Source organism: Hypanus sabinus, chromosome 8 (genome assembly GCF_030144855.1).
Source record: "Hypanus sabinus isolate sHypSab1 chromosome 8, sHypSab1.hap1, whole genome shotgun sequence".
NCBI lineage: Eukaryota > Metazoa > Chordata > Chondrichthyes > Myliobatiformes > Dasyatidae > Hypanus > Hypanus sabinus.
This window is the reverse complement of record NC_082713.1, coordinates 142,857,620-142,881,069: the sequence shown is the minus strand read 5'-3', so window position 1 is coordinate 142,881,069 and position 23,450 is coordinate 142,857,620. Positions and strand designations below refer to the sequence as shown.

The 23,450-nt window shown below is 40.0% G+C and overlaps 1 protein-coding gene across 1 annotated transcript in view; it reads left to right on the top strand.

Annotated features, from left to right (window-relative positions):
- Positions 1–4,991: 4,991 nt before the first annotated feature.
- The window catches only part of dcp1b (decapping mRNA 1B), a 66,679-nt gene continuing 48,220 nt past the window's right edge, over positions 4,992–23,450 (top strand). The window contains exons 1-3 of the mRNA XM_059978075.1: positions 4,992–5,134; positions 12,594–12,634; positions 13,850–13,977. Coding sequence (XP_059834058.1) covers positions 4,997–5,134; positions 12,594–12,634; positions 13,850–13,977 — 307 coding nt within the window. The 5' untranslated portion in view covers positions 4,992–4,996. The remainder of the gene's footprint in view (positions 5,135–12,593; positions 12,635–13,849; positions 13,978–23,450) is intronic.

Here is a 23,450-nt window from a genome sequence, read left to right as displayed (position 1 = left end):
TATTATAAAGAACTATAAATTGCACATTGCATATCTAGACAGAGAAGTAACATAAAGATTTTTACTCCTCATGTATATGGAGGATGTAAGTAATAAAGTCAATTCAATTCAATTCAAGATACAGAACAAAAGCCTGCAGATATCCAACTAAAAACGAATAAACCCTTCTTGGGTTCTAGCCGAGTACAGGTATTGATTTTAATCTATGTTTCAATGACAAACCTGCCATCTTCATCAGGGATGATGCCCAGGTATGTCTCGTCCAGTGGTATATATACCCCATCATCCATCCCTCCTGATTGGTTAGTCCTCATCTAATCAGGTTTCTGCTGTCCTACCTTGCTTACAATGGAATTCCAGTTCTTACTTCGAGCAGGACGTTTGTCTTCGTTAAAGTTCTGGCACTGCCTGGTGAAGGAAGCCTTTGAAATAAAACTATAGAAAAAGAATTTTAACAAAGACGAAGATCTCACTCTAAGTAAGAACTGGAATTCTATTGTATGCAAGGTGGGACAGTGGAAACCTGATTGGATGAGGACCAACCAATCAAGAGGGACAGATGATGGGGGTATCTATACCACCAGTCTAGACATGCCTAGGCATCATCCTTGATGAAGATGGCAGTATTTGTCATCGAAAACATCAGTTAAAATTGATCCCTGTACCTGGCTGGAAGCCCGCGAAGATTTTATTTGTTATATAGCTGGGAAAGCACTAGATCCTTTTTCATCCAACTTATACTGGAGAAAAGATAACTCCAGTGGGAATGACATTTGTAACAGTGAAAAACAACATCCAACAAGCCACATTGGCTTGTATGTGGTAAAAACAGCAGGGCCAGCATTGTGGGATCATAATTAGCTGAGACAACTCCAACTCGATTGGAGATCCATCCACCATTTGCAATAGAATCAATTGAAAATGAATTAAAAAGGTATTGGATAATGCCACAGCAGTGTTCAAGGATGGCATTGGAAAACTCAAACATATCAACAGTAAAATAGTGTTAAATGAAAATGTCACGACAATGTTCCTTATACCATGTGTGATAAAGTGGCCAGTGAGCTCGATTGCATGGAGGCTGAAGTAATTCTTTCCAAGGTTGAGTGGAGCTCATGGCCAATGCCAGTGACACAATACATAAAAAGAAGGAGTCTGTTAGGATTTGTGGTGATTTTAAGGTCACTATCAACAGTACTGACAGTACTGTCGATCAGTACCCTCTGCCCAGGATAGAGGATATCTTTGCAAACATTTCTGGAGGAAAACACTTCAGTAAAGTGAACTGAGCTGAGACCTATCCACCAATAACTCACCAGTTATGCTGCTCCTGGGTCATCCTTTGTATTCATGCTTGGATCTCCTCAAACTCAATCTCAGAAGGAGTATGAATGACAAAAGGCTGAGACTACTTGAGGGCTCCTCAGACAAAGAGATTTAATGATTCACTCATGGACAAACAGTCCTGGCGAGGGACTACAGAGGTGATCAAAAGTGGATACTTGGAAAGACTAAGGACAGAACTGGACCACTCTCCTACACAGTGAAGATTACATCTGCTGTCATCTGGAGATGACATATCAATAAGTTGAGGAGAAGTGTCAATTGTTATATAAGAAAGATGTCCAGTGTTGTTAGAACCACTAACTTCAGTCCCAGAGTGAACACATGAAGGAAACCCCAGAACCTGGGAGTATTTCAAAGTCACAAGGCTCACTTGCCAAGCAGTGACCCCCCCCCCACCCCCTAGTCAGGAAAGACACTATCCCATAAGAGTAAGAAATGCACCACAGTAGTTAATTTTTTTTAGGCCTGAATGGGACAATTTAAAAATTACAATGCTGAGGATATCTCTATAGTAGTTGTATTGTATAGTATACAGTATATACTATATGTATATTAATTGAGATTCATTCTAAATTGAGTTGAAGTTTATAGTTCAGCGGGGGGAGTGTTGTGTATTTAATATTTCAGTAACATTTGAGTATTATTGTAGGTATATTGTTTGATTAAGCATTCTTTGTTGTATACATAATTATGTGTTATATGTAAAAGCAGATGAATGCCACATGTCATCATGCTATCACACCATAAGTGTTCACCTCACTAAAAGTTAAAATGAAACATTCTCCAGGCTCCCGTCTTTTTCTTTTCATTAGTTTTTTGCTTTGGAGTTACAAAACATATCAGCTTGCTACTGCATAAGTCACAATATTGCAGTTTAAGTAAGCACCACTTCAAAGACATTTAAAGTTATTTAAAAATTCATTTAAAACTTAAGAAGATTCAGAGAACTAAGGGATAAGTAATATTGTTCCATCCTTCAAGAAAGACTAAATATAAGCCAGTAAGTTATAGGCATGGTGTGCCTGGCGTCAGTAGTGGATAAATTATTGGAAGATATGCCGAAGGAAGGACAGTATATACTGTATAAGTATTTGGATAGACAGGGCCTGATTCGGGATAATCAACATGATTTTGTACGTGGTAGGTCATGTTGAAACAATCTGATACAGTTTTTCAAAGATGTTGCTAGGAAAGTTGATGAAGGAAATGCAGTAGGATTTTGTCTATTTGGACTTTAGCAAGGCCTTTGATGAAGTCCCACATGAGAGGCTGGTCCAGAAAGTTAAGTTGATAGGCATTCAGGATGGAACAGTAAATTGGATTGAACATTGCCTTAGTGGGAGAAACCAGAGAGTGGTAGTAGATGGTTACCTCTCTGACTGGAGGCCAGTGATTAGTAGTGTGTTGTTTATAATTTTATATTAATAATTTGGGTGAATTTGCAAATTACATTAAGATTGGGGATGTAGTGGACAGCAAGGAAGCCTATCAAATCTTACAGTGGGATCTGGACCAGCTCAAAAAATGGACTGAAAAATGGTAGATGGAGTTTAATGAGGACAACTGTGAGGTGTTGCCCTAGGGAAGACAAACCAGGGTAGGAGATACAGAATGAACGGTAGAGCACTGAGGAGTGCGGTAGAACAAGAGGATCTGGGAAAACAGATCCATAATTCCTTGAAAGTCGCACCACAGGTAAAAAGGGCCATTATGAGCGATTTAAGCACATTGGCCTTCATAAATCAAAGTATTGAGTACAAGAGTTGAAGTTGTATAAGACGTTTTGGAATATTGTGTGCAGTTTTGGACACACAGGAAATAATAAGACTGAAAGAGTACAGAGAAAATTTTTACAAGCATGTTGCCAGGACTTGAGGACCTGAGTTATAGGGAAAGCTTGAACAGGTTAAGATTTTAATCCCCAGAGCATAGGAAAATGAAGGGAGATTTGCTAAAGACATAGAAAATGAGGTTAAAAGCAAGCAAGCTTTATCCACTGAGTTTCGATGAGCCTAGAACTAGAGGTTAAGGGTGAAAGGTGAACATTTTAAGGAGAACCTGAGGAGGAACATTTTCACTCAGAGGGTGGTGAGAGTGTGGGACGAGCTGTCGGCGTAAGTGGTGGATGAGGGTTCAATTGCAATGCTTAAGAGAATTGGGAATTATGTGAATGGGACAGATTTGGAGGGATCCGGGTGTGGGTTGATGGGACTAGGCAGAATAATAATTTGGCATGGACCAATTGGGCTGAGGGCATGTAACAATGCTGTAGTGCTCTATGACCCTCGCAGGAAGGAATTGAACACATCTCCAGATTTCTGTTTTAGGTTCTAGCTCTGTAAAGCCCTAGCATTAGCAATCCACTCTTTACTGCTTCCAAAACTCTCTCTTCAATTGCACTTAGACCATTTACTGGATTGTTTACTTTCTTTTACGTATTGTGATTACTTTTGCAATGCTTTGCTGATCTGCATATTATTTCATTTATCTTACATGGAAATGTGGTGCGTGACATGAATGATTATATAGTTAGTAAACAGTCATTGTTTTAAGTACTCAAACCAGCAAAGTAAGTAAGCATTGATGTACAGTACTCCTCTAAGTATATCAACACTTACTCCCTTCATCGGAAGTATATGCGGTGCCAGAGATGGTAAAACTGAAGGTCATGTATGGCAGTGTGTTTTGTTATTATCTTCACTTTGGTACTTAAACCTTTCATATTTCCTCATCAAAAAATTTGCGTAATTCACCTAGCATAGGTGAGCACCACTTAAAAGCTGGGACACAATCTAAATTTGTAGCCTAGGATCTTAGATGTGTGTGTGTATATATATATTTATGAGCTACAGCAGATGTGGTTAAAGCATACTCCTCCAGGGTTGAAGAATGTTGAACTGAAACATTTGAAATCAAAAAGATGTTTATCTTGCAAATCATCTGAACCTCCCTATGCTGTTGATGCCTTTTTACTTTTAGAAGGATGTCAGTCAGTAAATGGATTCAAAGAAGCTTCAAATAAAATCAGAAAATGCTGGAAAAGACTGTAATGACACTCAGAGCTGAATAGCCTCAGTCACTACACTTTAAATCACTAATGAAGAGAGGCAGACCATGCAACGTCTTTTAATCTGCCTTTTATTCAAGGTTAGCCTATGCACCATTCAGGATATCGCCAAAGCCCTCACCGGAGACTGATGGGCAAACATGTTAAACATCCTGAAATTCAGTTCATTGCCAACCATGAGGCAAAAGCTAATGCAGTAGATTGTATCATTGTAGCTAAGCTTGAACCAACAATGGTAAGAATAAATACCAATCAGAAAATCCTTTAACAAAAGTGGCAATTGGGAAGTTACCTATCCCATCTGCAATCCCTGGCTGAACTGGATTATTCAAGTTTGAATGATCCTTAACTAACTATCAAACAAGAGAAAATCTGAAGATGCTAGAAATCCCAGCGACGTGCTGGAGGAACTCAGCAGGCCAGGCAGCATCTATAGGAAAAAAAAGTGCAGTCGACGTTTCGGGCCGAAACCCTTCCTCATCTCGGCCTAGCTCATCGGCTTCGCTGTTCGATAGCTCTGCGCTTGACAAGCTGGCCTGCCTCGCTATCTCCATCAGCTACTTGCTGCCCTGTTTGGGTAAAATGGCGGCGATGATGGAGAGTAGAGGTCTTGATATTAGCCTTGCAGCGTTACAGCGACAGGATCCTTTCATTTTTCATATTGTGGATGTGGCCAGCCAGGTAGCACTATATACCTTCAGCCAGAGAGACAATGAATGGGTGAGTTTAAGTGTCAGGAAAGGCCAGTTCAGGAGCGTTTTGAAATGTACCTATAAGCAGCTTCCTCAGAGTTGCGGAAAGGACTGTTGCTTTGGGTAGAACGGTACTTTGCAACCCGTTGATTTTTTTTCCCATGTTAAAATTTGATTTTAAAATTAAAAAAATGAAGTAAACGTTTAGATCACTTTTAAAATATTACCCTCGACGGACTTGAAATGTTTCCATTTCCCGTTTCGATCTTAAGAAAAATAAGAAAAATTTTCCAAGTTTTCTGTTGTTGATGTAGACATACTGTTTGTGTTAAATCTCCTTAATTGCACTAAGAGGGGTGCTCCGAAAAAAAAACCTTGAAGGGCAAATAGTCCAGATATATTCAAGGAGTGAAGTATAAACTTCATTCCCTACGACAAAATACCCAGGACTGAAATCATCCTATTCAAGTAGTCTTATTTGAACAGCATGGGAGGACTCAGACATTTTTTTGTCAAACAACTTCAAGTAATTAGATCCATCAATTTTTTTTAGCACCTTATTTAACAGTTTTGTGAAATAGTCAGTGCCAAGGGGTCAATTTTATACTGCTCGTACTGTACATAGTTGCGGAAGAGATACAGGATCCTGAAGATCCTCAGATGATGTTTTAGGAACAGCTTTTTCTCCTCTGTCGTGAGATTACAGTACGTTCCATATGCACTACCTCATTTTTTTTCTGCGCTATTTAACTATTTTGGTAATATATAGTATTTGTTATGCCTTGCACTGTACTGCTACTGCAAAACAACATGTCATTGATAATAAACCTGATTCTGATTCCATGGAACTCAAAACTCAGTAGGTAGATGAAGCTTTCAATCAATTGGAAACTGGTTGTTTTTGTGATGAGTAAATTAAAAATTCAGTTTAGGTGGTTGTTGAACAAAAAACCTGAAAGGAACTAGGCTATAACAAAATAACTGATGGAACCAACCCTAAAGTACTTGGCAATTTTAATGTTAGAGAAAAAAGCACAATTTAATATATTCAAACAATTTTGGTGATAATGAATAGATTAGTTTGGCACCAGACTTACATTAATATTATTCTGATTTGAGAGAAAGATGAATGTAGTCCCAATGAAATGGGTAGGATGGGGCTAATGGTGATCAAGTAGGGCTGTGTGTGTCAGAAATTGAATTGTCCAGCAAGTTGTTTGATAGTGTTTTCTCCTTTCCAAAGTTGAATGCTGAAGAATTATTGTTCCCAGAAGTCCCTACATGCTATCAGAAATTGGATTGATACTTGGTGTCACACACAAAATGCTGGAGGAACTCAGCAGGCCAGGCAGCATCTATGGAAAACAGTACAGTCGACGTTTTGGGCTGAAGCCCTTCGGTAGGACTGGAGAGAAAAAGCTGAAGAGTAGATTTGAAAGGGGGTGGGAAGGGAGGGAGAAACACAGGCGACAAGTGAAACTCGGAGGGGGAGGGATAAAGCAAAGAACTAAGATAGGTGATTGTTGAAAGAGACAGAAGGCCATGGAAGAAAGAAAAAAAATGGGAGGGATGGGCAGGCAAGGAGATAAGATGAGAGAGGAACAATGGATAGGAGGTGGTGAAGGGGGGGGGGCATTACTGGAAGTTTGAGAAATCAATGTTCATGCCATCAGGTTGGAGGCTACCTAAACAATATAAGTTGTTGTTCCTCCAGCCTAAGTGTGGCCTTATCCCAACCATGGAGGAGGCCATGGATGGAATGCGAAGTGGAATTAAAATGTGTGGCTACTGGGACATCCCACTTGTTCTGATGGACGGCCTCCACTGTGGGCCTTTAAAATCTATTCCTCAGCTTTTTCCTCGTCCTGCCAAAGGGTTTTGGCCCGAAATGTCGACTGTACTTTTTTCCAAGATGCTGCCTGGTCTGCTGAGCTCCAGCAATTTGTGTTACTCTGATTTCCAGCATCTGCAGGTTTTCTCTTGTTTCTGATACCTGGCATGTCTTTTTCCTCTTCTGTCAGTATCTCGTGTACATTTGGGTTTCCTTTCCAAATGCACTCCAAAAATACCTTTTGCATTCTATTACATTGTGTGCTCTGCTCCTAACTTGTATCCTCCTGGTCTCTGAATTGGTCGCTACTTGCCACCTATCTAGACCTTTTTCTGGAATGTTTCTTCTGCTTTAAATCAACCTTTGAAGATTTCATGTCAGCAATCATGTATGTTTTTATTATGTCACTGCAAGAACTGTTTTTCTATGGATATCTATCTCTACCAGAATATATTTTTCCTATCATGAGTTAAGACTTTCCTATGAGATCTCGGGAAGGTGATAGAAATGAGCATCATGTTTTCCGCTAGAAAAGGAATGAAACATGTATTATGCTGGCAGACTGGATTTATGGGCAGAAAAGGCTGTTGGAAAAATTGGAGCTGAGGATTAACTGGCATCACACTTTAAAAAGGAACCCAGAGTGAAAACATAATCTTAGTATTGCTGTAGTTAAATCACTGATGTGTTTGAGCATTGGGATACAGTTATTGAAAGGGATTGAAAACAGATTAGAACGCATAAAAGTCTGAAGAGATTATATTGGATATGGTTCATCTCCTGGTTTCAGCAGGCTTCTGTTCCTGTGAAATGTTTGCAACCCAATCAGTTTATATGTTGGAAATCACTGTAGATTGAGTTCTTAGGCAGCAGTAGATGCCCACAAACCCACGGCAGCAAATCAATCCCTACTGTTGTACATCATTTACATGAACTGTGAGAACCTGTAAACCAGGGATCATCTGTGAGCAAAGAAAGGAACAGCTAAACTGATTTTGAATGATCTTTTATCTGCATGGGATTGGATTAAATATGGAGCAGGCAATAAACATGTCTAACCTGTGGGCATTTATGCCTCATTTTAATTAATTTAGCACTTCTTAAGACTGTACTTGTCTCCTTATCTCCTCCATGACTCTCAGTTTCTTGGACTTTAATTCTTCCCAACCGCAATAAACTATGCCGTGCTTTTACTAGTTCTTAACCCACTTAAGCAGATTTTTTACATTCTTAATTTTTTTTTTTGTTTCCTTATTCTCATGTTTGTGATTTCAGTTTCTTTGGCCTGAATGCAGTAGTGTGGCTTCCAATGACTTTTGCCCTAACCAAAGTTTTGCTATCACTAGGTAACAGGACCTTTCACTGCAGGTTACTCCCCATATATGTTCTCTTGTTTCACACCAGCACACAACTAATTTTCATCTTTGGCTTCTGTAGAATGTTCTATGAATCATACTCTTAAGACTTTTACCATAGCTCTCATGCAGCGATCATCAGCAGTTCCTCCTTTATTCCTCCCTTGCAGATGTGTAATTCAATCATTTTCAACACACAGGAGTACATCTTTGGGTTATAAGTATCCTTTATGTGCATGACATTGTATGATTCCATGTGCATCTGTAACACTTCTAGATATTGTGGGGGGGGGGTGGATGTTCACACCCTGCTTGTACATGCTTCCCTCCTTGCTACCTACTCACAAAACAAAGCAAATATTCTCTTTTTATGCCATTAATCACCTTATTAACATTTTCAATTTATACTGTATTCTTCCATGCGTTTTGGAGAGCTTGTTAGTCCTGCAAAGTACCATGTGCATTCCTCAAACTCAACTGTCATTTAATCTTTGCTATTTTCAACTTTGTCCTTGGCCTTTAATATCTAGGAACAACAATAGAGTATTTTAAAGCCTTTTACAACTTTCCTGGATTCTACAGTTGAGTTCAGCAATTTCAGCTGGAGTTACTATTCCCAGTTTTGTTTCTAGACAGCAGCTGTTGGTGATAATTCTTTTGCAGTGGATTCTGGTTAATTGGGCCCTTGGTTAATTGGGACAGCCACTTATATGCGAAAACTGTCAAAGAACAAAAACAAATCAATAAAATAGATGGGATCCCCCTTGCTTATTTGGGACACTATACCACTTAGGACAGGAGATTATTGCTAGACAATTGCTAACACCAAGGAATTTAAAGTTGTTGATCCTCTCCACCTTTGATCCCTCAATGAGGACTGCCTCATGAAGTTTTGATTTGCTCTTCCTGGTCAATAATTAGCTCATTGGTCTTGCTGACATTGAGTGAGAGGTTGTTGTGGCACCACTCAGCAAGAATTTCAATCTCCCTCCTATATGCTGATTTATCACCATTGATTTGGCTAATGGCAGTGGTGTCATCAGCAAACTTAAATTTGGCATTGGAGCTGTGCTTAGCCACACAGTCATCAAGTGTTAAAGAAACAGAGCAGGGGGCTAAGCACACAGCCTTGTGGCGCAACTCAGCTGATGGAGATTGTGAAGGAGATGTTGTCAATCCGAACTGTTTGAAATATACCAACTTATGACATTGCAATGAAATGGCCCCAGTTTTGATATGTTGTTATCCCCTTAGTTCATCTTTGGAATTATTCAGAACATCAGAATATTTATAAATCTTAGTGACTCATACACAATATTCACACTGCATAACTGCACACTATGACTAGAACCTAATCTTCCCGGTTGGATCCAAAGTTTGCTTGGTAATAGGAAGCTGATGGTGCTGACAGAGAGGAGAAATGAGGCTACAGATACTGGAATCGAAGTCCTGACCACTGGTGTGTCACAAGTTTTATAGCTGTTTGTCATATATATTAGTGATAATATATTGATGTAGGAGGTATAAGTTTGCAGATAACACAGAAATTGCTGATCCTGTTCATGTTAGGATACAAAATGATGTCAGTTGGTAAATTGGATGGAGCAATGACAGAAAGTATTTAAGCCTGGTATGTGCATTTTACAATCTCAGGAAAGTGTGAGCTATTCTATTTAAATTGTGGAGGTGGCGGGGTGGGGGGGGGGGGGGGGGGAGGCAGGGAGTATTTAAGGACACTGGGACCGAGATGTACAAGCCCATAGATACCTGAAAGTAGTAATGGAGGCTGATGAGAGGTAAAGAAGGCTTGGCAGATACTTGCCTTCTGTAGCTAGGACACAGAATATAAGAGCAAATAGTTCTCAGCACATCTTCACAAAACTATTTAGACTGTGGTTGGACTACTGTGTGCAGTTGTTCCCATGCCACAAGAAAGATGGAGCAGAGTAGATTTACCTGTCTACTCCCCAGAATGGAATTCCCATACCAGGTGGTGATGAGGCTGGTCAGGACACCCAATGGAGATTCTGTAAACATCGGTTAAAATGGGGTGGAGGGAGGTGGAGAAGCCTCACTCGCCTCAATCTGTCAAGGAAGTGGAGACACTGCTGTGCTTTCCTGACCAAAGAGGTGGTGTTGAAGGACCAGGTGAGATTGTCTGTTATGTGCACTCCCAGAAACTTGGTGCTCCTAACTCTCCATCGAAGAGTCAGCATGATGGAGCTAGAGATGTTTCTGCCAACAGGAACTGACCGTGGCCTTTGTTAAGAAGGCCTGGATCCATTTAGAGCGAGAAGTGCTGAGACCCAGTGAGGACAGTTTACCCACTAGCTTCTGTGGGATGATCATATTAAATGCTGAGCTAAAGTCAATAAACAGTATCCTGGCCTGTAAGGCATCACTTTCCAGATAAGAAAAGGACGGAGTGGATTGCAGAGGCTGTGGCATTCACAGTGGAATGATTTGAGCGATAAGTGAATTGGAAAGGATCCAGTATAGCAGGAAGATGAAATTGAATGTGAACCATAACCAGCCACTCAAAGGATTTCATCTTTATTGAGGGCATTGCCACTGAATGGTAGTTTACTATCGCCCTCTTGGCATCAGAATGATGGTGGCCGTCATGAAGCTTGAGGGGACAGTAGACTGTTCCAGAGAAATATTCACTATGTCTGTTAGAACCTCAGTTAATTGAGTTGCACAGTCCCTCAGCACACAACCAGGTATGTTATCAGGCCCCAAGGCTTTAGTGGATTGACTCTGGCTTTGGTCTTCCTCATATCAGCTACCCGCCAGACAGAGTGCCTGCTTCTCAGGGGGAAGGGGACCTTTTCTTACTGGCACATCGCTCCATGTGTCAAACAGAGCGTAAAAGTCATTCAGCCTATCAGGAAGAGAAGCATCACTGTTGTTGAGGCACCTACCTGAATGGACTTGCAGTCTGTTACAGTCTGAATGCTCTGCCACATGTGCCTCATGTCTCTGGTGTCACAGATATAGCTGTATATTCTCTGAATAATCCCATTTTGGTTTCCTGATGGCACAGGAAAGCACAGCTCTTGCTGACCTGAGATGTCTTAATCCTCAGTCTGTGCCCGAACATCAGCTGTCAGCCCTGGCTCCTGATTTGCCCTCACATAGACATGTATAATAATAGTGATGTCCTCACTGCTCTCTTTATGTAGCTAGTCACAGATCTTGCATATTCATTGATATTAATATGATGGTTGTAGGTAGCTACCTCCCTGAACATATTCCAGGTTCTTCCTTTTGGCCAGGTTTTTATCTGACTTTGACATGTTTAATTCCTGGTCAGTATGCAAGATTTAGATTAACAGGTAAGCAGTCAAAGCATCGGAGATGAGTACTGGGAGCAGCTTTGTATGCATCAGGGATGTTGGTAGGTACCAGGTTCAATGTGTTCTCACCTCTGGTAGCAAATTCTACATGCTGATAGAGTTTAGGCTTTTAAGTTAGTATGATTGAAGTCGCCAGCAATAATAACAAAACCATCGGGGTGTGTGGTTTGCAAGTCACTGATGGCGCCATAGAGCTCACATTAGCACTTCCACAGCATTGGCACGGGGAGGATGTATACAGCCACAGTCACAATAGCAGTGAACTGCCTTGGTAAGTAGAAGGGCCTGCACTTCACCATTAAGAACTCTACCATAGGCAAACAGTGGGCCATCTGTACCGAAACGTTCACACACCAGTTCTTATTAACCTAGATACATAACCTCCACCATGGATCTAGCCAGAGATCGTGGGAATTCTGTCAGTTCAAAGAGAGATGAAACCCTCTTGTGTTGCTTGGCCACCTCGGGGTGGTATCCTGGAGTCATGTTTCTATCAGAATGTGCTGTAGTTCAACAATTAACCACTTAAAATAATTAAAATTTTAACTGGTTACCATATTACTTGAATGAAACACTTTTTTTGTCATTAGCTAGGCAGATGGTGAATCAATTTGCAGGCTGCCATTATTCCTAAATTTTAAATCGTGTTTGCATTGTACTTTATTGTTTTTACATTTTTTGGTTGTTGATGCTTGTGTAATTTGGAAAATAGGTTCTGATCATTTTTGTACCTGAGTATTTTAGTATGTCCTTTAGATGGCCTTACTGAGGTTATTTCACACCACAGAAGAAGCCTTTAGAAGATTACATAAAATAATTCCTTTTTTCTAATTGAATTTTGCAATTAGCAACTTCATTTGCACTGAGTTTCCACTAATTTCATGTACAGTATAGTGCCTGACCATGAGCATTAAATACAATGAATTTTCTTTTTCTTCACAGGAAAAAACTGATGTTGAAGGCACTTTATTTGTTTATGCAAGGTATGGATAATTAGTAGAAATATTTGTGGTTTATTTATATTGTAAACATTATTATTCAAAAAATCCACTGAACTACCCGGTAATAACAAGGCATTGATACATTTCAGATTATCTAGCATTCAGAGTAATCTCGGTGCACTTGGGGCTATGACACCTGGCTCCAACAAATCCTGGGAACAACATCTGAGATTTGGTCCAGAAGAGTGCACTGCTAGGAACAGCAAGGATGCTGCACCAAGCCCTCAAGCTCTCAGGCCTCTGGTAGAGGACTTGATATTGAGGGGAAAAATACACAAACACACCACTCCTAAGGAATGGGGGGGCAGGGGGGAGACCCTCAAATTCCTAATGAAATGCAACCACTGGTGTGTCTTCATAATTGCATCATTATGTTGGGTCCATGTTAGATCTTCTGAGATGTTGACACACAGGAGCATAAAACTGCTCACCCTTTCCAGTTTATGATTAGTACTGAGGAGATGATGGTGTTGAACGCAGAGCTGTAATCAATAAACGGCAGCCTGATGTAGAAATTGCTGTTCAGGTGATCCAAGGTCAAGTGGAGAGTGAATGAGGTTGCATGCGCATGTGGACCTATTGTGATACCCAGTTTCCCTCGGGATCAATAAAGTATGTCTGTCTATCTGATAGTTAAGTTGCAGCAGGTCCAGGTCCTTGCTTAGGCAGAAGTTAATTCTAACATGATCAACCTCTCAGTGAACTTCACAGTAGATGTGAATGCAACTGGATGTTAGTCATTAAGGCAGCTCACCTTGCTCTTCTTAAAAACCTACAGAAAGCAACTAAAAGAATCATTAGGAGGGAAGAGATGAAATATCAAAGCAAGCTAGCAAACAATATCAGGATGGATAGAAATAGCTTTTTCAACTATATAAAAAATAAAAGAGAGATGAGAGTGGATGTAAGACTGCTAGAACATGAGGCTGGAGAGATAATAACGGGGACAAGGAGATGGCAGATGAATTAAAGGAGTATTTTGCATCAGCCTTCACTGTGGGAGACAGTAGCAGTGTGCCAGGTGTTGAAAGGCTTGAGAGAAGAGAAGTGAGTGCAATGAAGTGCTTTTAAGTCTGCTTCAAGAAATTGTAAGTTGACACAGCAATGTTGCAGAATAGACTTTTGCATCATGTGTGATGGAGGTGGAAATTTTTGTGAGAAGATCTAATGTGTCGTTTTCTGCTTTTTGGATACAAGATCTGCTTCTCCCAGGCATGGCTTCACCATCATGAACAGATTGAATGTGGAAAACCGGACTGAACCAATCACCAAGGACTTGGAATTCCAGTTACAGGACCCCTTCCTGCTCTACAGAAATGCTCAATGTAAGATTGGAAAACTACATCTGATAAAATTTCATACATTTTCAGCCATTTCTAAACTTCAGACACAGGCAATACTTAGTGCTCCTGCCTTTTCCCATTTGCCTTAAATTCAATCAGTGATTTAAGTAATATATTTATTGTTGGATAGCCAGTAAGAATACTTGTAGTTTGTTCTGTTCGACATCCAATTTCATTACTGAAATTATAGTCTTCAGTGATGCTTGTGATAATTGAACTTTCTATGGAATAATAAAGTTCTATCACTAACACCAAAGCTTCACTAATCCTGAAGAAAAAGACTCCCCACTTGATTATATATACAAAAAAAAACTAACAGTGATATTGTTTGGTATTAGGTGAGTAAAGAAGGGAAGGAGGTGAAAGGAAAACATTTTCAGGGCACTGTAGTGATGACTTGACCTTTCAAATGCCGGTGTAGTTCTGATAACACAGAAACCTAGACAGTCCATAAATGAAACTTCAAATCTGCAGCATGCTAATGTAGCAGTTAGTGTAACACTATTACAGTGCTATCAACCCAGGTTCAATACCTCTGCTGTCTGTAACAAATTTGTACATTCTCCCTGTGTGTTTTCTCTAGGTGCTCTGGTTTCCTCCCACATTCCAAAGATGTACAAGTTGGTAGGTTAATTGGTCACGGGTTTAATTTGACAGTGTGGGCTTGTTGGGCTGAAGGGACTGTTACTATACTGTATCTCTAAACAGAAAGAATAAATTAAATACCACAACTACAGTTGTGGAGTTTCTTTTCTGTTAATATTGTTTTGGAATTTTAAAATACTTGGGGGTAAAAAAAACTAGCCAGGAATGGTGAGCAGAGAACTGGAAATTGTATAATCTGATGACCTTGGGAGAAAGTCTGCTGCCCTTAAAGAGATTGAAGATTGGCTTTATTTGTCACATGTACATCAAACCATGAGGTGAAATGGATTCCTTGCGTCGGGGACGTGCTGGGGACAGTCTGCAAGTGTCGTCGTGCTTCTGGCACCAGCATAGCATGCCCACAACTTCTTAACCCCAACAATACATTTTGGAATATGGGAGGACACCAGAACACCTGGGGATAACCCACACAAGCTTGCGGTGGGAACTGAAGCCCGATTTTACAGCTGAAGACTAAAGTGCTTTGTCCTTAGATCCACATTATCACAGAAGTTTCAACCAATTTGATTCACTCATATTATATCAGGAAATATATGTCTGAGAATAACATCCTTGTTCTGCTAAAGACTTGCTCTCCACACCTAGCCATGGTGTAAGCTAAGCTATTCTATACAATTTCAACACCAGTATACAGATATCAATGTTTTTTCCATGAAATGCAGAACAAAGCCAATTGGCTGAATTATCAGAAATATCTGTCTTCAATGAAGTTATGTCAACATTGCTATGAACTGACACTCATCAACACCTAATTTGGAACCTCTGAGCTCATTAACACATAATTTGGTACCTCTGGGTTCAGATGGAGACTGCAGATGCTGGAAATCTGGAGCAATGCACAAAACGTGCTGGAGAAATTCAGCAGGTCAGGCAGTAGCTAAGGAGGGAAATGAACAGTTGATATTTTGAGCCAAAATCCTTCATCAGGTCTGGCAAGAATGAGGGCAGAAACCATAAAAAGGTATAGGGCGGGGGTCGGCAACCTGCGGCTCCCGAGCCATTTGTGGCTCTTTCACCTCTGTGCTGCGGCTCCCTGTGGCTTTGGGAAATAATTGGTCAGTATTTAATTAAAATGTATTTTATGTTAGTTTGTTAGCTTTTGAAATGTAATTCTAAATTTGAAGATTATGGTGATCTTGTACAATCTAAGTGTGGCGACATCCGAAACGGCTCACAATTAGCCAGCATTCCGGCTAAGGGAGATAGCCTACGGGGGTTTGTGAGTACGCGTCTTTTGCAGCATCTGCGTCCATGGGGGCTGGGTTGAGAGAGGCTTAAAAGCAAGGCTGTTTAGTTCGAATAAAGCTATCTTTGACTGCAGTTTACTGACACCGCTACAACGTGTTTTTATCGCTGGCTGTCCAGACGGAAGGTGCTGAAACGCTTTGTCGCGTGTCTGGAAGAAGTGAAAACTTTCCTGGGCAGCAAAGGGCTCACCTTTCCTGAGCTGGAACAGCCAGAGTGGCTGGAAAAGCTACACTTCATGGTAGACATGACAGCGCACCTGAACACGCTGAACACAGCTCTTCAGGGGTAAGGACGTACAGCCCTGCACATGTTGGAGGATGTTTTGGCATTCGAGCGCAAGTTGACAGTGCTTGCCAGAGATTTACAGAAAGGCACTTTGTCTCACTTCCCCAATTTGAGAGAGTTCAAACAAGGTCACGACACGATAATTTCGGAGTATTTACATTCTGCAATCATCGCAATGCAAACATCGTTTGGGAAACGCTTCTGTGAGTTCAGAGAGGAAAAAAACACATTATCCTTCCCGGTCACTCCCTTAAGCATCGATCCTTCCCTACTGAATACGACTGCATTGGCAGGTGTGAGTCAACCTGATCTTGAGATGGAACTGGCCGACATAGCCGACAAAGACATATGGGTGTCCAAGTTTAGACGCTTGACAGCAGACCTTGAAGATGTTGCCCGTTCTTGCTCAGAAACACAAATGGAGTGATATTGAAAACCTTCCAAAACCGGACAAACTTGTGTTCGAAACATTTATGTAACCATTAAAAAGTATGCGCTTTGAGTCCTGTCGATCTTTGGATCCACATATGTAAGTGAGCAGGTGTTCTCCAACATGAACTTTATTAAAAACAAACATCGCGCATGCCTCACAGATGACAGCTTGCGATCCTGTGTAAAGATGAAGGTGACGTCATACAGCCCTGATGTGCAGACGCTGTGCGCTGAGGTCCAGGAGCAGAAATCCCATTAACCAAGTATGATAAATATTTTAATTGCCTATTATTTTATGTGTATTCATATTTTTTCATTGTTCAGTGAAATAGTCCTTTTATTTTTCAGGCTGACAGCTGGCTGATGTTATTTTTGGTTTGCTGCTGGCGGAAAATTTAAGTTCGGCGTTTTTCATAAATACAAGAAGGACTCAAATTGACATTGAGTATTTTACTTTAAAGTAACTTTCAACCCAACGTCTTTTTTTCGGAGTTCAAAATGTTTTTGTTGCATGCAGAAATGTAATTTCGTTTTCTCTGCAGGAGTTCATCAATTTCATAAATGCAACACATTATAGTTTGTTTATACATAGCATAAAGGCAAAAAAAACGTTGTATGCAGTGTTATTTCATTTTAAATGTCAAACGGGTTTTGCGGCTCCCAGTGTTTTCTTTTCTGTGGGAAACGGGTCCAAGTGGCTCTTTCAGTGGTAAAGGTTGCTGACCCCTGGTATAGGGGGAGGGGGAGAGCATGAGTTGATGGGTGATAGGTCTATTCAGTTAAGATCAGGAATATATTATATCTCTGGTTCAAACAGGGACCTAAGAATTGAATTCCAGAGGTGAGGTAAAGCTGTCTTCAAAGTGCAAAGTAAATTTATTTATATGTTACCATATACTACATTGAGATTATTTTTTATTGCAGGCATTTAAAGGAAAATAAAGTAATGCAATGGAATTTATGAGAAACTATACATAACAAAGACTGACAAACAACCAATGTGTAAAAGAAGATAAATCATACCATTAATTAAAAAAAAGTAAAATAATAATACTGAGAACACAAGTTGTAGAGTCCTTGAAAGTGAAGTCTATTTTGTGGAGTCATTGTTGAACTGAGTGAAGTTACTCACAGTGGTTTGATTTAGCTAAGAACAGTAATGTTATTAGCCAGCTTAAGTATGCATTTGAGTTTTGTTTAGCCATATAATCAGGTGTAAAGCAAATAGAGGAAAAGGCTAAGCACACAGTTTTTTTGGTGATTGTAGAGATGTTGTTGCCAAATCATACTGACTGGGGTTTGCAAGTAGGAGGTATTGTGGCCCAAGTCTTGGAGCTTAGTGATAGTTTCAAGGGAATGTGTTGAATGCTGAGCTATAGTGAAAGAAGAACATCCTGATGTATATATCTTCATTGTTCAGATGTTCCAGAGCTGAATGAAAAGCCAGTTAAATCACATCTGCTGTTACACCTGTTGTGATGGTAGGCAAATTAGAGCAGATCTAAGTCACTCCTCAGGCAGGAATTGGATGTAAGTGCTACTAGATGATAGCCATTGATTCAGGTCAAGTAGGCATTTCGTTGAGGACTAGGATGGCCCCAGAGAGAGGCAGCACTTTGCAAAAAGCTAGCAGGTACCTAGTTTCATATTTGAGGTTTGGCCTTTTAAACCTGAAAATTAGTATTGGTTTATTATTGTCACGTATATCAAGATACAGTGAAAGGCATGCCTTCATACTGTTTATACTGATCCAATAATTGCATTGAGAACAATTATAATAGGGAGCAGCTTGCATCAAATTGCCATGCTCCAGTGTCAGAAACTATTGGAGTAAACAATGTACCTTCAAGCTACAGTATTTAAATGAATAAGCAGTAGTATGAACCCAAGACACAACTGGCTGACTTGAAATATACCACCCAGAAGGTAAACACAGCTGCTAGGAACATTGGGGAAGCCATTGTCTTAGAAAACACAGTGCAGGGTTGTGCTTCAGATAGGACCCCTTCTAGCTTTCTCTTGGGTAATGTGCAGACATTAGAAAACAAGATTGAGACCGCTAAACAAATTCGCTTAATCAGATGTACACTAAGGACACAGTGTATTATGTTTCACAGAGACATGGCTCACTTCCAACTCACCTGACCACGTGTTCTAACCTGAGGATTTTGTGATCCACTGCATGGATTGTGTAAGGGAAAGAGTGCCAGTGTCTACTTTGTGGTAAAATCATTGAACTGCACAGATATTGTGATCTTGTCCTGTTCCTGCTTCTCTGACCTCTGATCTGGCAATGAGGTGCTGATCGTTCTAGCTTCCACAAGTGTTCTCCATAGGTATCCTGACTAGATCATAGGATCACAAGACAAAGGAGCAGAAGTAGGCCATTCAGTCCATCGAGTCTGCTCTGCCTCTGAATAAACTATTCTCCCATCTAGTTCCAATTTCTGGCTTTCCCCCCAAATCCCTTGATACTCGGACTAATTAGATACCTATCAATCTCCTCCTTAAATACCCTCAATGATTGGGCCTCTACAGTTGTATGTGGCAACGAATTCCATAAATCTACGACCCTCTGACTAAAATTTCTCCTCATCTCTGTTTTAAATGGGTACCCTCTAATTCTAAGACTGTGGCCTCTTGTCTTGGACTCACCCACCAAGGGAAACAGCCTTTCCACATCTACTCTGTCCAACCCTTTCAACATTCGAAATGTTTCTATGAGATCCTTTCTCATTCTTCTGTACTCTAATGAATACAGTCCAAGACTACAGACTACAGGCAATATCAACTCAAGCAGACATCAGGCTAGCATTGATGATATAAGTGCTGTGATAAACAAGTAAGAAGCAGCGTAACCCAACGCCTGCAACATTGTGGCAGGAGACTTTAATCAGGCCAATACACTCTCAATGCTGGAGGAAATCGGCAGGTCAGACAGCATCTATGGAAGTGGACATTTCAGACTGAGACCCTCCTTCATCACTTTTTCAGGAAGGGAAAAATCCCAGAATAAAAAAAGGCTGATGGGAGGGGCAGCTAAAAGATGTTAGGTGAAACCATGTGAGTGAGAAAGGTAAAGGGCTGAAGAAGGAAATTTCTTGATCTCTCTGTTTCCATCTCTAGAGACAAGCTGTATATCGACATCTTTTATAAATCTACCGATTCTCACTACTATCTTGACTATATCCATTCCCATTTTGTCTCTTGGAAAAATTATAATCCTTTTTCTCAGTTCCCTGGTTTCTGCTGCATCTGTTTCCAGGATGAGGCTTTCCTTTCCAGGACATTCAAGATGTCCTCTTTCTTCAAAGAACAGGATTTCCCTTCCTCCACCACTGTTGCTGCCCTCACTCACATCTCCTCTATTTCCCAAACATCTGCTCTCACCCTATTTTCCCACTGCCTTAACAGGGAAAGAGTTCCTGTTGAACTCACGTACAACTCCATGAGCCTTCATATTCAACATATCATTTTCCACAACTTTTACCATCTTCAACAGGACTCTAACACCCAACACAACTTTACACCCCCCCAACCCCACCCATTCTTCACTTTCTGCAGGGATTACTCCCTCCATGATCCTTTGTCCATTCATCCTCCCTGCTAATCTCCCTCCTGGTACATATCCCTGCAAGTGATCAAAATGCTATACCTGCCCATTTACCTCCTCCCTTACCTCCATTCAGAGACGCAAACGGTTCTTCCAGGTGAGGCAACCCTTCATCAGTGAATCTGTTGAAGAGTTCCCTATGCAGCCTCCTCTACATTGGTGAAACCCGGCATAAATTGGGGGACCATTTTGTCAAGCACGTCTACTGCAAGTGCCAAGAGCGTAATTTCCTGGAGGCCAACCATTCTGACCATGGCTGCTTCTTCTGCCATGATGAGTCCACTCTTAGGGTGGAGGGGCAACACCGCTTATTCTGTCTGAGTAGCCTTAACTTGAACCACAGCTTATTACATAGAAGATAGAATGGTAAAACACAACAATAGACACTTTGGCCTTCTATATCTTTGCTGAATTGATGTCAGTCTAACTCATCCCATCTGACTGTGTGTCATCTGTATCCCTCTTTTCCATATCTATTTATGTGTCTATCTAAATTTTTCTTAAACATTGCTCTTGTTTCTGCTTCTGCCACTTCCCTAGGCAGTGGATTCCATGCACCTACCACTCTCTTGTGTTTGAAAAAATACTTGCTTTGCACATCATCTTTAAACTTTCTCCCTCTCATCTTAAACCAGGGGTAGGCAACCTTAAGCACGAAGCATTTTTTAGCATGCGTTATTCATTAATTTGAGGCAATACATAACTAGATGTATTTAATGGATAATCCCCATATTTCAAGTTTTTTATGACATTTATCTGGCCCACTGTCTGCTCATTAATATGCACTCCAGCCCACAGAGGCGAAAAGGTTGCTGACCCCTGTCTTAAAATTTTGTCCTTCAGTATTTGACACCTACGGCCTTGAAAAAAGAATCTTGACTATCCACCCAATTTCTGCTCTAGATAATTTTATATTAGATTGCTCCTCATTTTCTGAAGTTCCAGATAAACAATTCTTGTTTGTCGAACCTTTGCTTGTAGCTAATCCACTACAGTCCAGGCAAGGTCCTGGTGAACCTCTTATGCACCCTCTCCAAATTCTGCACATCATTTCTACAATACCCCAAATTTGTCCTAACTGAAGTAGGCATTACTTATTCTCCAGTTAGACGGAGCTGTTTAACTGGGAATCATAAATATTCTTTGTAGAGCAGTGTGGAAAAAATAGCAAGAAGAGAAGCTAATTGGGTATAGAAATATTATAATAAAATCAAATGTTTCATTATGTCACATATTTTCTAGTCACTGCTTTAGATGGATACTATTGTCTCTTCATTCATTTTCTTTCTTTAAATGTGATTCCAGAGTAGCAGGCAACTCCTGCAAAATGTTACTTATAAAGTTGTACAAAAAAAAATCCCATTTTAGTTATGTCTATTACAGAGAAATCATAAATAATTAAAAGTGACTGTGGAGATTTTGCAATATTGGGTGTTTGCATGTTCCTTTTCAGATTATAAATAGGTTCAGAAAGTGTCAAGAATTAGATTAGATATGTGGCTCTTGTCTTCTGTCTCCTATAACCTTTTATAGTCAAAGGAAGCTTTCGCTGTGCCTGGAATACATTCAGATCAGCCCGTGGAAATGACTGTCATAATATTCTGCCAACATTCTGTGCTCTAACAAACTTTGAGATAAGATAAAGAGAGCTCAGTGTGAATATGAGGCAACTCCATACATTAAACAAAACTATAACAAAGCCCTTGGAACCATTTGGATTTGAATTTAAAGTGTTGTCCAAGTCTGCCCCTAATTACTCATTCACTCATGTTATTACATTATCTATTATTCAATTCCAAAGGATCTTAGTTCATGTTTATTTTAAATATTTTTGACATATCTGTAGGCCTACTTATTAACCTGTCCACACTTAGTTGTTCCTTCCTCTACTCACATTCTCAACATTAAATAGCTTTTTTACAAACAAATGAAACCTTACATTTAAGAATGTGAAACTGAGCAATATTATTAACTTTCGGTATGTTTGATTGAATCAGACTACCATCTGCCAAGCTGTTAGAACTGTTGCAGAATCTCTATATTTTTAGAAAATGACCAGTAATGCATCTATTATTTCAAAGACCACTTCTGAGTATTCTGGGATGTAGATTATTAAGCCCTGAGTACTCATTGGCCTTTCAGTTTTACCAATTTATCTAACGGCAATTCTCTATTCCGATTTCAGTAAGTATCCCCTTCTCAATTGATCCTATGTACACTTTCAAATGTTTCTGGGAGTCTTGTATGTCCTTTGTGAAGGCAAAATGAAGTATTTATTTAATTGTTATGAATTTCTTTGATTCCCTGTTTTTGACTGTAAGGTACCTACACTTGATTTTAATTATAATTTTCTCTTCATATCCCCATAAATATTTTACATTCAATTTACATTTTCCCTGAAAATTTATTCTCTCTTTTTACTTTTCCCTTTTGAACTAATCTTTGTTCTCCTTTTCTGAATTCTAAATTTTTCCCAAGCCTCAAGTGTGCTGCTTTTCCTGACAATTTTATGTTTTTCTTATTTGAATCTAATTTCTTTTGAAAGCAATTAAAGAACAGTTAAAGAACAGTTCTTGTTTTATTTTTGTAAGATGGGAATGAACAATTCTTGTATTTCATCCATGGATCCACTTTATGTAATGTGCCATAATCATCATCTTGTACCTTGCGCTTTCATTGTTTCCTTTATTTAAAGTTATGACCCCACTCTGGGAATCAGCTCTTACTCTGTATCTTAATGCATGTTTCCTCTTCTCCACAGGACCCCACACAGTATGATTGTCGGAACATCAAGCAGTATAGTACAGGAATAGGTTCCTCAGCCCATAATGTCTACACTGAACACAATGCCAAATTAAACTGAATCTCTTCTGTCTTCACATGATCTACATCCCGACTAATTCACGAGTCTGTCTAAAAAGCCCCTTTAAGTATCACTATCTGCTTTCAACTTTTGCTTTTGTATCTGCTTCTTCCGCTACCCATGCAGCACGCTTCATTCACCTATTGCCCTCTTTCTAACAAAAAAAACCTGTCCTACATATATCCTTTAAAACCCCCCCCCCCCTCCCCCTTACCTTAAATGTATGTCCTCTTGTATTTGACTTTACTACCTTGGGTGAAAGATTTTGATTGTCCACCTTATCTATGCCTCTCATAATCTTATAAATTTGCACGTCCCTTCTAAGCCTCCTGCACTACAGACAACAAT